General features: G+C 43.4%; 2 protein-coding genes across 3 annotated transcripts; both read left to right on the forward strand.

The window, feature by feature from the left end:
• Positions 1-3,382: 3,382 nt before the first annotated feature.
• PRELID3B (PRELI domain containing 3B) lies at positions 3,383-12,950 on the forward strand. Of its 2 annotated transcripts, XM_081559381.1 has the most exons (6): positions 3,383-3,525; positions 7,271-7,439; positions 8,555-8,644; positions 9,200-9,270; positions 9,383-9,485; positions 10,969-12,950. In XM_081559381.1, exons 1-6 carry the CDS (start codon positions 3,494-3,496, stop codon positions 11,086-11,088), a joined length of 585 nt encoding a protein of 194 aa, XP_081415507.1. In that variant the 5' UTR covers positions 3,383-3,493; the 3' UTR covers positions 11,089-12,950. The 2 variants fall into 2 exon arrangements, with proteins under 2 accessions (XP_081415507.1, XP_081415508.1); XM_081559382.1 differs by lacking the exon at positions 8,555-8,644.
• Positions 12,951-13,572: 622 nt separating this feature from the next.
• Positions 13,573-17,074, forward strand: ATP5F1E (ATP synthase F1 subunit epsilon). The gene is made up of 3 exons (XM_081559383.1): positions 13,573-13,688; positions 15,362-15,488; positions 16,919-17,074. Exons 1-2 carry the CDS (start codon positions 13,657-13,659, stop codon positions 15,483-15,485), a joined length of 156 nt encoding a protein of 51 aa, XP_081415509.1. The 5' UTR covers positions 13,573-13,656; the 3' UTR covers positions 15,486-15,488; positions 16,919-17,074.
• The last annotated feature ends 281 nt before the right edge of the window (positions 17,075-17,355 follow it).

Below are 17,355 nucleotides of genomic sequence, written 5' to 3' on the forward strand. Positions count from 1 at the left end.
GGCTACAGTCCATGGGTCACAAAGAATCAGACACGACTGAAGTGACTTAGCACAGCACGCATGCAATGAGATGACAAGACATTTTCAAGAGAAGGGGATACAAGTTGAAGAAGCTCTCAGTAAATTCAGAGGCAAACATCATGGCTGAGAGGGTCAGAGGTCAGAGTGGGTTTGGAGTTTGAAGAGAACAGGTGAGAGTTGAAGAGCAGTTAAGAAGTTAGGGGGACTTCCCTGCCTTCCAGTGGTGGGGACTTCACCATCCAGTACAGGGAGTGCAGGTTTGATCACTGGTTGGGGAGCTAAGATCCCATGCGCCTCTGGGCCAAACTGTAACAAATTCAATACAGACTTTTAAAATGGTCCACATCAAAAAAAAAAAAAAAAAAGAATCTTTAAAAAAACAAAGCAGCTTGGAAACTGACCCCAATGTGAGACACACCCACTCCTGGACTCTGTGAAAGATGGTGGGGAGCCCACCGACTTACTGTTTGGCTTTAATAGTTATGTGTTGAGTGAAAACCAGGAGAAAAAAGAAAACGATTTTCTAGTGATGGTAGTTACATAAAGTTTCATTTAAAGTGTATTTGTAAGAATGCTGATATAAGAAACTTAATAATGGAACAGATGGTAGGAAGACAGGGCACGTTGTGAGGATGGCATGAGAATGATTGAAGTTTGGGAATAAAAGGCGCTGGCGCCCAGCTGAAGTTGGAGCACGTGACTCCACCCACTTCTCCTGTGAGGCCTGTCTCTGAGCCCTACAAAAGAACAAAGGGGGCTCTGCTGCCACGGGGCTGGGTGCCGGCTACCTCACTTCCTAGCCCCTGATCTGAGCCCAGGACAAGGCTCCACCCATCATCTCACAAGAAGAGCTATCTTCACAACCAGGGGCCTCTGTTCTGAACACCTAATCCCTCCACCCCCACTTTAAATGCCCTCTACTTTTTTTTAAAAAATTATTGAAATATAACTGATTTACAATGTTGTGTTAGTTTCTGGCATACATCAGGGATTCAACTGTACATATATTCTTTTTCAGATTTTTTCCATTACAGTTTATCATAAGAGATTGACTATAGTTCCTATGCTATACAAAAGCACCTTGTTGTTGATCTTTTAGTTATTTTCTGACTCGTGTTTTGGCTCAGCCAGGTGTGAAGCTTCTGGTTCACAGGAATCCCCCACCCCAACCCAGGCACAGGGAAGGGCATGAGGCTCTGGGCATTGCATGTCACTCCAGTAATTAAGTGCCATAAGAGCCAGTCACCTACTTAAGTGCAAGTCAAATTAATGACCTGCTAATGACTTCCCTGTTTCTGTGAGAGGCATGGTAAGTGACACATCGCTTTCCTGTTGTTGTCACTGCGACGTGTCCAACTCTTTGTGACCCCATGGACTGCAGCACATCAGGCTCCTCTGTCCACTGTCTGCCAGAGTTGGGTCAAATTCATCATGTCCATTGAGTCAGTTTCCTCTGTGTGTTTCTCAGTGAGTCTCCAGCAGATAACCTATGTAAAGGTCAGGCTCTCCAAGCCCAAGTACAAGGCGGTGTTACTTCCACACAGAAGAGACACTTGGACCCAGACTTCTAGTCTTCCTTTCGCACTCCCACCCCCATCACTCCAGCTTTAGTGAGTAAAATCGATAGACTGATAGAGGGGAAGGAAGGTAGGCATCATTTAATTTTCACAACTCAAAAAAACAAGAAATCTTTGAACTAAGGGGTAGAATAACCTTCTCTAAAATAAACAGCATAGGGATCCTGGATGGTGAACAGCTTCAGGGACCTCCAGGAATAGCAGAGACAGGCTGTTCTGTGCTGATGGGTCCCGAACCAGTATTTTAAACACCCAGCAACATTAACTTTGCATCTTAATGGAGGCTGAGGCACTCTCAGCAGCGGATAAAGAATTACCTCCCCAAGACTTCCCTCTAAGTACCGTAGGTTTTGTTTTTAAAGTCCTGGATACCACAAATTGCACTTAGCAACTACGCAACCATATTATTTCCTTCCTGTCTAATGTAATTTTTCTGTTTCTTTATATAAAGGACCTCGACTATTTTAAAAAATTATCCTCACTCCTAAATTAACCTGACTTTTGTTTTTAACAGTCAAATGAGCTAAGAACAAGAATGAGGCGGTGCTTCTAACTAGCTTCTAAGAAACTAAATGTAAAAATTTTCCTACAGAGCCATCATTTAAAACGGCAAATTGTTCTATTAGGGGGTACAGGTTGCAGAGTGTGGTGGGGACTAGGAAGAGAGGACAAGCCACTGAAGGAGGCTCTTCTGTGGATGAAACCGCATGGCATTCCTTCCCACCAGCTCAAGTCTTACTCAATCATTTATACAACAAACAATGATTATGTAAGTGTAGGGGGACTGCTGGACAAGTCTGGCAAGGCCCTCCCCATCAGGAGCTCACAGTCTAGAGGAAGCCAAACAGGTAAACTAGACGATTCAGTAATTCATTCATTCCACAAATAATTTTCATTTTTAAATAAATAACCATTGAGTCTTTATCGAGAATCATTATTGAGCAAGACAGGCAAGATCCTTGTACTCAAGGGCTTATGTTTGCGTGGAAGTTAAACAAACAAGATGATCTCAAAGAGTGAGAAGTGCTAAGAAAAATACAACAGGCTATGTGACAGAGGATCTAAGGCTAGAGGAACTGCCAAGCTGATGAAGGAAGGTGATGAAGTATAAGGGCTCTCTGGGCGGGGGGATGGGGGTGACACTTGAGCTGAGATCCATCCTTTAAGCCAGGGCCAGGCGGCTTTCCATCTCTTCCGCGAGCACTCGTGCTTCCTAATCTCCTAACCTAACACCCTCCTTCCACTGGGCACTAATTGTGCTGCCTGATGTTAGCGTCTCCAGGTCCACCTTGCGTATCTGCTCCCCGTCCAGGGGCAAAATCTCCGTGAAGGCAGGTGCAATGGGATAGGAGGTAGGAGGAAGCTCTTAATAGGTCACCATGAACATTTGCTCAAACGCACAGGCACAGTCAGCGTAAGCGGCCAGACTGAACCAGTTAACAGGTCTCAGAACTCCAGGCGAGCACTGGCCCTGCTGGAACGAGGTGAGGGGAGCTGCCCGCGCGCCCAAAAACCGGCTGGGCTGGGCCCAACTCTGCCCAGACGTCCGCGCTCCCGCCTACGCTCGCGAGGGGGCTGACCGTAGGCTGTGTGCCGCGCCTGCGCAGTACAGCGCCCGCGCTGGCGGCCCCGAGCGCTGCCCTCGAACTGCGCCGGCGCGGTGCGCCTGGCGCTAAGGGGCGGTGCTCCGTTGCGCCGCGCGCAAGGCTGGGACAAAACCCGGGCCGGGATAGGGCGTGGGGCAGTGCGTCGGGACGTCTCTCGCGTCGGGCCCGACGGCGCGTGCGCACTGGGTGGCCGGCTGGGCGGCTGAGGGGCGGGGCGGGGGCAAGAGTGGCCTCTTTGCCTCATTTGTGCCCTAGCGCCGCCCGGACACCGTGCTGGCTGCCGACACCATGAAGATCTGGACTTCGGAGCACGTCTTTGAGTAAGTTTGGGGTGGAAGCAGGTCGGCGAGGGTCACGGGGCAGCTGGGGGTAGGAGGGCAGGTTGGGCCCGGAGTCGCGGCGAGGTACCGGCGCCCCTCAGGAAGCTTCCGGGCGTCGGGCCTAGTTGGGGGAGCTGGGCCCGAGCGCCTCGGAGCCCGGGTCGTGGGGTCCAAGGTCAAGACCCCGGGGACGCCCCAGGAATGGGCTCCCAGGGGACATGGCCGAACGGGAGGGGCCTGGGGACGGGGCCCCTGCGGCCTTCCTCTGGGGGACGCCCCCTCGGGTGGCAGGGGCGGCGCCGAGCACGAGGTCCTTGACAGCCCTCGGTGTGGGAGAGCCCCGTAGCCCCGAGGATCCGGGAGAAAGGCGTGGGCTGTCGAGATTCTGGTCGCCCCGCCACCTTCAGGTAGAGTTTCTTAACCTCGGAATGTGGATTTAGGGTGAGCTCAGGCGACCAGGAAGTGGAACTTTTCCAGCAGCTTCTTGCCTTGAGGAATTGCAATTTATGGCCTTGGAAATGGAGTCCAAGGTACAGCCCTGACTCTGACAAGCTGTGTGACCTTGGGTTACCCATTTTCGTCGTCTGAGACATGGAAGATGACGGTGTTGTCAGGGCCTGCCAGCACTGTGTCTTTGAGGCCATGTTCATTAACATCTCTTTGTTAGGGGGAAATGTTTACTAAGGAAAAAGGTCTTAAACCAGTTGGATATTGGGAATTAAATTCTTTGCTGCTTCCATGATTCATTGTACAGTAGAACCATGCCTTGAATCCCCTGTATCATTTTTGCCTGAACAAATTGTTGATCGATTATCTCGTCACTCTTTATTGACTAATAATTTTTCCTCTCACCGGTTTGAAAGGCCACCTTCATCCTAAAACACTGCTGTGATTTATATTTTAATCCATTTCTGAGCTATCTGCCCTATTCCACTGATCTTGCTATTGTTGCCACACTGTTTTAATTTTTATAGCTTTGGTAGTATGTTTTAGCTTAACCATTTGATTTAAAAACAAAAACAAAACAGCGTTTCTGAGGCAATGTTAAAACAGGTTGTAGACTTTTTACATTCTCATCGAATCAGACACATACAGGAGTTCGCTGGATCCTAGAAAGCAGAGAATGTTAGAATCAGAGGGAAGGTTTCTTTTCTCCCTAATGTTTACCATTTTTCAGGGGGGAGACCCTAAATTTGTAGTCTTTTTTATATTCTTTAACCAGGTCAAATTTGTCTACTCTGTTTGAAGCATTAGGATCATGGGTGGTTTCTTCTTTTCAGTTTTCTTCTGGGTTTAAATGCTTAAGTTCTTTCCACTATGTCTTATACCTTTCTTCCTTAACACTCTTCTCCCTAGGTTGTTCCCCACCCCTCCTCTCCACTCATTCTGCCCGTTTCTTTAATGTTTCCCTCTCTTCTTCCTCTTCAGTGTAAATGCTCAGTGAGATTCTGATGTTGGCCTTCTTGCATTTCATCAGAGATTCTTAATCTTTCTCTTGTCGCAGACTTCTCTGAAATTTGATGGAGGCTCTGAGACTCTGCTCCCAGAACATGGAAATACATAAATGCTCTGCATGTTCTGGGAGAAGCCCTGATTCTCCCCAGATAATCTGGACTTCTCGATCAAGGTCCCAGCTGATACATATGCATTTCCAGAAGCCAAATCTGTACCTAGGCCTCCAGCCTCTCTTGACCTTCAAAATCCTTATTTTCAGGTTTCAGCAATGTGTCTCTGCTCCAGCGTTCTGCGGGCTTTTCAAACTCAGCATCCCTGAAGATGAAGTTGTTTATCTCCACTCTCAAATTTTACACTTTCCCAGTGTTTCCCATCTTAAGGATGTTACTAAGTAACATCTAAGTCGTCTTAGGTTACCTTCTGTGTCTTTCCCATCTTTGAGTTGCCAGACTTCCTTCTGAGGCCTAGGATGTAGTTGGTATCTGGTTGAAGTCATTCATTGATTCTTACACCAAATATGAAAGCCCACTAGGCACCAGGCGCTGTTCTTTGGATCGATTCCACTTTGGTAAATAATCAAGACATCATTGCTGCCTCAGTGAACAGTGTTCCCCACGTTTTATAGGTGAAAAAATTGGACAGTTCACTGAGCCAGTACCAGTTCCACTGATTGACTGCCCTTTGGCACTATCTTTGAATGTCTTGCAGTGTGAAATCTTTTCACATGATTACATTAATTCAGTTAAAATTAATTTCTGGAAGATTGTTAATTGTAATATGCATCCTTTGTGATTTTTGAGCTAGACATGTTTTATAAAGCTAAGTCAACATCAGTGTTTTCAGGTTGGCCCAGAGAGGAGAGAAGTACTGAATTACAAATAACATACAACCATCCTGAAACCTTGCAATTGCTAATTTTTTAGAGGAGATAGGGAAGAGATAAATTCCAGGAAGCCAGCTACCCAGAGTCTCTGACTAGATGGAGACAGGGAAGGGCTCACTCATCTTATTCTCATTTTAGATAGTTTCCTTGGTAACAGTCAGAGTGCTTGACCCCTATCACTTCTTTTTGTGGGGACTGTTTAGATTTGTGAAATAGCTTCACTTGTATGCCTGCACTTAATGCTGAATAAGGCTTGAGATTAAAAATAGAATGGGATTCATTTCTGTATAGTATTATAGCAAAAATGAAAGCATTAAGAGTAATGATGGGGTGGGAGGGAGTTCAAGAGAGAGGAGACATATGTATACCTATGGCTGATGTATGGCGGAAACCAGCACAATATTGTAATTGTAAAGCAATTATCCTTCCATTAAAAGTAAATTTTTTTAAAAAAGAAAACTGGTATTGGTTGTCCAGGATTTTGCAAAGCAAGTGGGATTGAGATTTTCCTTGTGTCCACAAAAAGTTATCAGGCTTAGTTCTCCGAAAAGTTGAAATAGATTAGTGCCTACTTGTTTTGCATTTAGAAAAATAAAAAGCCATGCAGTATCGTTTATCAGTAAGTGTGGTTTGAAACACCATCTCCAGATCTTGTCCTTCCTTTCAGTGAAGACATAGAACCAGTCACTTTTAATGTTCATTGTAATTAGTCAGAGGCTCACTTGAAAGGTGTATCTTTTGTATAAGTATATTGTTCAGGTAAGTTGTGAAAAGAACAAATGCACATTATGTTGTAAATCACCCAAGTACATGTGTTTTTTCAGAAATTTAAAGATGCGGCAAGTTCCATGATGCTGTTGCCATCTTAATCCTTCATAAGCAAAGGCTGATGAAGAGAGACTATTAGAAAATGGCACATTAGGAGTACCTTGGAAAAAAAACAGTGTATTGAGTGACCTTTTCAAAACAGATGTCAGAACCACTCCTTGGAGGAAAGTAATGAATAAAAAGATTGGCTGGAGGGGTCACGATTATTTATTACATTATTAGAGGCAAGTACATGTTTAATATGAATCAGTGTTCCTAGAAACAAAATTTACATGTAAGAGGATACTGGTGAGTGGAAAATATGACTCAGGAAACTACTGGAGTGTTCTATAAGTTATTTTAACCTCTCAGGCATCAGCTGTGGCACATATCCTGTGTACTGAAAAAAAGACAAATCTGTACATGTTCATAATGTAGACTGAGCCCCCCGAAATCATCTTCCAGTCAACATTTCAGAAAATAATTTTCCCTAGGCAAATTAAGTAAACTTTAATTGTAAAGAATAATTTGATGAGTTATATAAATGGTTTAATTTATATGCATGTTGTTAAAGGTTTGATTTTTGATTCGTGTCTGCAGCCATCCATGGGAAACAGTTACAACAGCTGCAATGCAGAAATACCCAAACCCTATGAATCCAAGTGTGGTTGGAGTTGATGTACTGGACAGACACATAGATACCTCTGGAAAGTTGCACAGCCATAGACTTCTCAGCACAGAGTGGGGACTGCCTTCCATTGTGAAATCTGTAAGTGAGCCTTTGTTCCTGAAGCAATGTGACTGCTGTAGAGAAGTTTTCTAAACCACATTATAATTTCAAATAGGTTGTGGGAGCTGAATCTGAATGTCATTTTTGCATCAGTTCAAATTATATTATAATAAACTTGAGTTATGAGTGTATAATGAATTAGAAATATTATTACAGTCTTCATGAAGTCACCTGATAAAACCTTCTGAAGGAAGCCAGCTAATGCTCTGTGATCTGAAAGTTTTATTCTGCTTTTCCTACTTTGCCAGCAGCTTGAGCTATGGCAGCTGGGATTTGGTGCTGGTGGTTAGCAGGCAGCTTCTGGGGTCAGTGGTGCTGCAACGTTAAGTGAAGCATAATCTCAGTTTGCCGTGGCCATGTTTGTTCCAAGATCTGGTGCTTCTGCCTGTACATTGGAAAATGTAATTCTCTGCTCTTTCAAGGGAGCAGGTTTTAGGGAGCCAGTCTGTCATGATGGGAGAGAATCCTGGTATAAGTGGACCCAAGTTACCTGTAGAAACTCTCTTTATAGAAGGTGGACCCACACAGAAAATGAAAGTACATGTTTTTCACCAGGAATGTGCTAATTGCTTCCTTTGTACAAACTACTGCACTAGATGATGTGGACAAAGAAGTGAGCAGGGCTGGGATGGGCTTGGGGTCAGAGTGTGGGAGTGCCTCTGGATGTGCTGTGTCTTCGACGTGAAGTGGCTGGTTTTCTGCATGGAGAGCAGAGCCACCACATCCTTCCCCTTGGGCTGCACCAGGGAAACCCTGACAGACACTCTGAAGCGCTCCTTTCTCTCCATCTATGTTCCCCGAATGTCAGGCTCACCGCTCCATGTCAGCCTTGGCAGTTTCGCATCCTGCCTTGTCCTGCATATGTTCTCAGCTGGTTTGTGGCTAAATCGTCTCTGCGGAGGGTTTTCGTGTCTGGGAGTCTCATCTTCTCCCTTAAATGGGCCTCCTTTCTGACCTTTGCCTCATTCCTTGTGTTTTTTATGAAAACACATTTTTGGTTCAAAATACTAACACATCTTTACCTTCAAATAAAATATTGATAACATTAGTTAAGAAATCCTCCCCTGATAACTAATTCCAAATGTTTTACTTAGATTATTGGTGCAGCAAGAACCAAAACATATGTACAAGAACATTCTGTAGTGGATCCCGTAGAGAAAACAATGGAACTTAAATCTACAAATGTAAGTAACTACCTGGCTTAGTTTTTTCTCTCTTGTGGTGGTGGTGGTTGTTCCGTCACTAAGTCGTGTCCAACTTTTGTGCCCCCATGGACCATAACCCACCAGGCTCCTCTGTCCATGGGATTCACCAGGCAAGAATACTGGAGTGGGTTGCCATTTCCTTCTCCATTCCCTCTTGTAGTTGATATAAAAGTGGACATACACTCTTCAGCCTGGTCTAAGAAATTCATACTCAGATGCTGGACCATCTCTGCCTGTTTGCAGCCTCAGAGCTCTAATGAGCCTGCCTGTTAACTTCTAGGAGATAGCACTCAATAAAATGAATTTGGAATCAGTGTATATTATTACTATTATGGTGCTTTTGTCAAATGTATTACTTTTTTAATAAAAAGTAAGCAATAAATATTGAAAACTTCTATTTACATAGTAATATCAAAGTGGTTTATATACTGTTTTGCATATTTACCTATCAAGATTCTGGTTTGTGAGTTAATTTTGGAAATGTTTTTAATCTTGATTACCAACACTATTTGACTTCTTTTTTTAATTCCGTAGATTTCATTTACAAATATGGTTTCAGTAGATGAGAGACTTATATACAAACCACATCCTCAAGACCCAGAAAAGTAAGTGAAAAGTATTTTAACAAGCTTATTTTACAATATATTTTAATTTTTCTTAAGTATGAAAAATGAAAATTAGATCATCCTGAAGCTGTGCGAATGTGTTTTGTTCTAGAACTATTTTGACTCAAGAAGCCATAATTACTGTGAAAGGAGTCAGTCTCGGCAGTTACCTTGAAGGGCTGATGGCAAGTACGATATCATCAAATGCTAATAAAGTAAGTAAGGCTGCTCTCGCTTACTGTGGGAGGTGGGGTGCAGGCTTGTGGGATCTTAGTTGCCCAGGCCCCCTGCAGTGGAAGCACAGAGTCTTAACCACTGGGTCACCTGGGAAGTCTTTCCCCGCTTGCTCTTCTTCCTGGGTCATTTCTTCAGAGGAGCTGTCCTTGTGAGCTGCCTGAGCCACTGCAGTGTGACGCCATGTGGGCTGTTACTGGGGTCTAGTGTGTCTGGGTTCACATTCCACCTGTAACTCTGATCATCTTGGGCAGTTAACTAAGTGAGCCTTTCTCTGCCTCAGTTTCGTATCTGCGAAGTGAAGACTAATTACCCACCTTACAGGATTGGGTGTGAAGAGTAAATGAGATATCATGGGAAATCTGTGGCTGGGGGCCCAGCACTTGAGGGGGCGGGGGGAGGCGAAGCTGTGTGTCACTGTTGAAAGCATAGATTCTCAGCCTATTTCTCATTATCATCTCCTTTCACCCCCAGATCCACTGTAGATATTTTCTCCTAACTATCCCCACCCTGAGAAATTATTTAATGCCAAACATTATGTCTATAGATACAGAGATATATGGGTCTGTGTCTGTGCTTCATACATTAAAAGAATGAGATTTTTCCCCACTACCCCCCAACTAATTTTTGCCCCATTGAGAATGTATGATTTAAAATAAAGTAAGTTTAGAGAAAGAGATGTCTAATGCACTGTTTTATAATGTGTAATATCATTCAGCAGTCAAAAGATATTCATAGATGCCTTCTCTGTGTCAGGCAGAGTGCTAGGCTAGACTGGGGACACAGCGGGGAGCAAAACAAACGTGGTGCCTGCCCTCGTGGAACTAAGAGGAAGGCGACATTAATCATACAACACGGCATTAGGAAAGGAAAAGTACAGAAAGGTACGAGAGTGCTTCATGAGTGCTGAGTAAGGGGTGTTGCTGCCCAGTTCTGAGCGAGGGGTGGGTAGGCCGTGAGGGCTCTGCTAGGGAGTGGTCCAGGTGGAGCAGCTGCACGTGCAAAGCCCCCGAGGCCAGAAGCAGGCAGTGCTCCTCCTTCTGTCCCTCAGGGAAGTGCACAGAGTGCCAGAAGAGAGGGGTTGGAGAGGAAGTCAGACCAACCAGAGCCTTCAGAGCTGCGGGCAGGATTTTGGTGTAAAATAGGGACATAAAAAGAGAAATGGAGTTTGACCTCACCACCAGAAGGGGGACCATTCTAATCATAAAGTAAAACATCACTATCATATAATTGTAGATTCTTTTTAGAACATCTTTTGCAAACAAAATAAAAACCAGTTTTAGATCAAGCCAGTTTCTTAAAGTATTTGATATTTGGTAAATAACATTAAAAGAAGAAAATAGAAAACTGTCCTGGTGCGGCTTAGTTATGCTTGTCCCGTCCATTGTGACTTCCTGACGTGCTATTCATGCATGCCTTTGCTCTCACTTGGTATCAGTAAACATACTGGATTTTTTTTTTAAGGGCCGAGAAGCAATGGAGTGGGTAATACATAAATTAAATGCTGAAATTGAGGAACTGACAGCTTCAGCAAGAGGAAGCATACGGACACCGATGGCGGCGGCAGCATTTGTGGAGAAATGATAATGGAGGTTGATAGATGGCACCCAGTTCCCCAGGTCTCTACAAGCTGACAGTATATTTATTTGTTATTTAAAAAATACAACTCTATTTTAGGTAGAATTTTTTTTTCTTTTAATAAGCTGAAGAAAAGCTATGTAACTTGATCAAAGAGGTGCAGGGTTTCTAAATAAAAGGGATCAGCTGAAACTAGTATTGTCTGAAATGACTGATTTTGAGGATTCCAGTATGTGTGCAAAATTTTAAGTTTTTTGAAAAATATGCTTGGAAATTGGTATTGGCTGATGAAACCTCCTTAAGGTAGAATTTTAAAGCTTTTCATGCATTGGAACTCTACCTGGCTTTGGACCAACCCCAGAACCAAGCAGAGCCCCTTCTGCATACGCACGACTGCCCTGCTGCAGTAAACTTGGAGAGCTTACATGAGGGAACTCACTTTTAAAGGAGAAACTATCGTTTTAAAAAGATATTAATTGTATGAAATAATTTGCTCTGCTATAAACCACCATTAAAAATCACAATGCTTTAATTTCATATTCAAATAACATTTTTTGGAGTAAAAATTATCACAAAAGTAATAAATGACTCCAACAAAAGTACATTTTATTGTGTTATAAAGAGTACTGTACTGATTTGCCAAAGTTTTGTAACTTAGTAAAGGTATTACCTTCCTTGGATTTGTACTTTTTGATTTAGTATGCTGTATCGTGGGCTGGTTATGTTAACTGAAAAAATAGTCATTACCAGAATTTTGCAGCGCTCTAAACTTAAACAGAAGAACAGCTGTTCACATCTTTTAGCATTTCACATTTGCCTAACTTATAAATTGCCATGTGTCAAAATCATGGTTCTGTAATTGCTAAAGCATGATATGTCAGGTTATTTGAATATAATTACTTTGTGAAGTAATTATGACCACAAAACATCTTTGTTCCATGAAGAGCTGTACATCACTTGAAATTACTCAAATGATGTCGTGATCTGAAGCATAAATCCCAGGGACTTACTGCTTTTAATACTGTGTCACTGCGGGGGATGGGGGCGGTGGAGAAGAAAAAAAGAATAATAGGGTGAAAAAAAAAAAGCATTGGCCCAAAGCACCCTGTGAACTGCTTTGCAGCTTTTATTTATAGGAAATCCTTGCTTTGGATGAACAGTCAGTATGTGTATTTTGTAGCAGGCAATTAATTATCCACCACTAAATAAGAATATCTTTGATCCTTGGAATTGCTGCATACAGAGTATTATTAAAAGGTGATGAGCTCTTGCTTTTATTTCACAGTACTTAATGCTATCAACTTCTAGTCAGATTTCCTACAAAAGAAACCAGTTAATATAGGTACATAAACTACAAAAATCATATACCAATTTAAAAATTAGTGTTTTTCTACTTAAAATACCGTTTAGCTTGAAGCTTCTTAGGACATTTGTAAAAGCTCATTAAAGCCAATAAAGTTTATTATTTTTATAACATTTTTTACAATTAACATTTCAACTAAACAAAACATTGCTAAATATTGATATTTAATAAATTGCCTTGTATAATTTCTGAAAATTATACTTGTTCTGGAAAGTGTCAGAATAGCCTAATGATAAAAAGATTTCTAAACAAAATGTTATCCTGACTTTTTTATTCTAATAATAATTCCATAAATTTTCATTTTCCAGTGTAGTTACTTTTAGTAAAGTAGCTGGTAGTTAATGGCTTTTATCTGTTAAAGTAAGCATTTGAGACGACTGGAATACTGCTGTTCATGGGTTAGAATTAAGGCTCTCAGACTATGTAGAATATTTTTTAATATTAAAGGTGGATCTTATATGAATTAAGAAAAAACTTCCTGTTAATAAAAACTTCCTTTTAACTATGATGTTTTTCCTGATCATAATTTCTTTCTAATAACTGCAAGGAGTAAAAGAAGTGTTTTATCCTTGTAAGAATTCGCCTAATTGCCACGTGCTGGAGCCGGCTCAGCGTCCAAGGTTGAGATTCTAGGTTGGACGCGCAGCGCCTCGGCCCTCCCTTCCTCCGATGTCCAGTCTGCTCCCCACGGCCGGACTCTGCTGTCCGGTCTGGTTACCCACTCTGGACCGGCCTGAAACCCCAGAACTGTCGAAGGTCGGCTCGCTATAGTTAACTGTAAACTCGGGACGGTCGTGCTGGCGTGTCGTCAAGGTCCGGACCCGGCCGTCGGGTCCAGGGGCGGGGAAGGGGTGGTGCGCCCAGAACACCGGCCTTGACGCGGTTCAGAGTCCCGCGCTACCGGTTCCACACGGTCACGCCTCCCCTCTAGCCCCGCCAAGGCTACTACGGAAGCCCGCGGGGCACACCTGCACTGGCTACCGCGGCACGGGTCGCGCGCCCCTATTGGCTCACGGCACTGGGAGCATTCTGCAACGAGGCAGCGAGGCCGTCCGGGGGGGCGGGGCGAGACAGGAGGAGGCGGGACTGGCAGGCTCGGAGCCCCGCCCCTTCCGCTTCTCAGACCTGACCTTCCGGCAGCCGGGCCGCGCGCTGTGCTGACATTGACTGGTCTTCGCGATTCGGCCCGACGCGCCCCTTCCCGCGACATCATGGTGGCGTACTGGCGACAGGCTGGACTCAGGTAGGCCGAGGCCTCGCGAAGGGCGGACCCGTGGGGCACTGGGAGGTACGGGGCGGCTCGGGGTCGGAGGTCACGCCGGGCGCTTCGCGGATGGGGGTCGGCCCGGCGAGTGAGGTCCCAAGATGGCGGCCTGCGGACGCTGGGCCAGGGTCACGGCCGCCGGGCCCCTAGCACCTGCCTGCGTCTGCCGGAGTGTCGCCGAGCGCCTGCGTGCCTCCAGGAGCGCCCTCGACAAGTGCCATGTCTTTTCAAGGATGGCGCTTCTCACTCAGTTGAGGTTCTAGAAGTAACAGAGCTCGAGAGAGCAGAGGGGTTCTCTGGGTGTAACCACAGTCAACATAGCTGGCGTTTCTTCCCAGCATCATTAAAAATTAACTCCTGTTGTCAGGTTTATCGGTAAAACGGGTGAAAGCCCTTGATAAGGTGTCAAGAGCTCTACCACAGGTGAGTGGTGGCTTCTGGGAAGCCAGAATATGGAACACACTGGAGGCCACGGCTTCTGGTGAGATGGAGAAACCATGGATCTAGGTGTCACACCTGGTTTCTTTGCCCGTACACCCAATTGAGCTGCTCACCTGGCTCAGGTTAACACACCTTGTTACTTGACTAGATTAAGTAGCACCTCCTAATGGTGACCTGTGGGTATGTGACTGGGCAACCCAAGAGTTGCCTGGTTTGCAAGGTCAAGCAGAGTACTGTGGGATTGGAGGCATGATAGTCCCCTTCAGAGGCAGCACCTACCATGAGACAGGTGGAGCAAACCTGCTCATCTCACTTGGTCTTTCATCCTCCCAGCCACCCGTGGGACAAATATTGTTATCCTTCTGCTTTGTCCTGTTGTTTTTACAGGTGAGCAAATTAGACAAAAAGATGCACAGGTCACCAGTTCCTAGGAGTGCAAGTAAGAATCGAACTCCTACCTCTGGCCCCCCAAAAAACAAACCTGAAAACATGAGAAAATAGTCAGCAACAAACTCTCCCCTTCCTGTTTTCAAAAAGTGTGAAAAGTGAGCTTAGTCTCCTGGAAAATAAGGTGTTGATGGGAGTCCCATGTAGCAAACAGGAAGCAGGCTGTCAGATATTTTGCTCGAATTGATAATGTTCTCTAAGGGCTTCTCAGTTTAACTTAGAAACTTTGATTGGGAAGTTATTTTCAATGGCAGACCTGTGAATCAGAATCCAGTATTCTGAGGAAAACCTTTAAATAATCAGAAGTAGAGCTGTTTTCATTCAAAATAGGTTTTTTTTCCCCTCTTTTAATTTTGTATGCTTTATCTTGTAAGAATAATAAAAGACAAAATGTTGAATAAAATGGGAAAAAGAACAGTCATGTTATACCCGCTGTTAACATTTAGGACTGTGCTGTGGGTTTTTTCCTCTAATAAATCTATGCATCTTTTAGTTCAAATTAATATGTATTGAAGAGAAAACAGTGCAAAGAAAACTAAAAAATCTCCCATTCTAATACCAGTGAAGGCTTTGATACATTTCTTTCTGGTCTTATTTCTCTTTGTATAGATTCCTTTTGCATTAGTCATTTATGTTAAAGTTTAGTTCTACAATAATGTACAACGAAACCAAAAGTACAAGAAGGAAAACAAAAGCACAGTCACACAACCAATCTGGCTGGATCATTGATTATTAGCTTTCTTGCTCTTCTCATTTCCTCCCAGCTACATCCGATACTCCCAGATCTGTGCAAAAGCAGTCAGAGAGGCACTGAAGACCGAATTCAAAGCAAACGCCATGAAGACTGCTGGCAGCAACATAAAAATTGTGAAAGTGAAAAAGGAATAATATGTAAGTTACGGATACATTTAGAAAAACAGTTGCACCATAAGTTTTTAGAAAGCTTTTAAAAATCAAATTTCAGCTTTCTGAAATAACTGTCCATGTTTGGTCAGTTGGTACATTTAGAGTTAATGGGATGATCATTTGAGGCATACAGGTTGTAGAGTCTCATGGCTTAATCAAAGAATGTCATTGGGAGGCCCTGACAAGCAGAAGTAATTGTCACATTGATTTTCAGTTCATTTAGCAAAGCTTAGGTAAAGAGCCTTCGGCTATCTTATTTTAATTAAACCTGTTTCATTTGTCTGCACAAAATCAAATAATTCAGAGGATAAACTCTCAGCTTTTATAATTGTTATTGGAGTTATGAAACTACTTCAGAAGCTTGAAAAATTACACTTCTCTGAGAGTTTATTTTCCCCACATCTGCTAATGTTCTCAAGCATAAGGGCTACAAGTACAGGCAAGGATCCTGATTTCTTATCAAGTATTAAAATCATCAAGACCCTGCAGTGAATACTGTTTTGCTAAATTTATTATGCTTTCAGAGTTTGGTTCATTTCACCTCTGATGTTGGCATTGCAAAGTAAGACAGTTTTGTACAATTGATAAGTTCAAACTACTAAAGTGATTTGATCTCTCAACCACTTTCTTGACATTATTATTTCAAAGATAAAGTGAGGCAAATTACCAGAGAGATGTTTTTCAGATTTAATTTTGTTGTTTTGCTTTAAAAAAAAAAAAAAGCTTCAGATCTGCAGTAGCAAGGAAATGCGGTAAATATTAATCCTTTGGCAGCTTGTGGCTATGAGCAATTTTACTTACTGGAACTGTCTCCCCTAAGCATTCTTCATTTTCATTTTAAATTAGTAAATATTTTATTACAAGTCTGGAGATGAGCGGTGTTTTGAATTGAGCCCTGTTTCTGCTGGGGCTCTCTGTCTAATCTCATCATTCTGAGGAATGAGACCTTTAGGTTGGGTTGTTTCTGTTTTAACAGTGAGCTAACTAAGAAAAATCACCCCTCCTCTGCCTGCAGCATGGCCGAGCCAAACCCTGCATCGAATGCCCTCGACCTTGCGATGTCCTTGGGGCCAGGAAGTAGAGTCTGGCCCCAGTAAACAGCACAGTGACCATTGTCTATACCTCGTGCAGGGAATGAGTCCCCACTGCCTCAACGTCTTGTAAAGGCAGAGTGTTTCTTAACTGTGGGGAGAATGTTTGGCTTTACTTAGCAGGGAGGTGCCTCTTTGGCTAGGGCCGCTCATGTGAACCTACAGTTTTTACATCTGAGAGCCAAAGTTTATCACCAGCTGAGTGAACTGAAGCCACAATCATATTATACAGCTCACTGTAAGGAAGTTATTTCCCCTATTTGTGTTGGATTTTTAAGAAGACATAAAAGGACCAGCAACTTGGATTTTCTCTTTTCCTCCTAGACCCTGAGTACAGCCTGAATGCTGCATGTTCAAGGTGAAGCTGTGGGCACATATAATAGCAGATTGGAAACCACCTCCCTTCATGGAAAAAAAATAAATAATACCTGTCTTGTTCATAGATTGACAATGCCAGTAAATTAAAGTACATTCACTCTAGCTGTTGGTTTTTGGTTTCTGTCAGACTTCTTTATGGGAGCCATCTGCACAGCTGCAGGAATATGATAAAGGGAGAACAGAGACTTCCTGTCTATCCAGTGGTTAGCACTCTGAGCTGCAGGGGGCATGAGTTCGATCCCTGGTTGGGGAACCAAGATCCCACAAGCAGCCAAAAAAACCCAAAAAGTTAAAGGAAGAAGAGATGTCATATCTAGTGACCAGAGGGATCCAGGAGACATTTTGAAAATGTCTCAAAATAGTGCTCTTTTTCATGGCATTAA

Source organism: Giraffa tippelskirchi, chromosome 13 (assembly GCF_054371585.1).
Source record: "Giraffa tippelskirchi isolate mGirTip1 chromosome 13, T2T-mGirTip1v1.2.pri, whole genome shotgun sequence".
Lineage (NCBI taxonomy): Eukaryota > Metazoa > Chordata > Mammalia > Artiodactyla > Giraffidae > Giraffa > Giraffa tippelskirchi.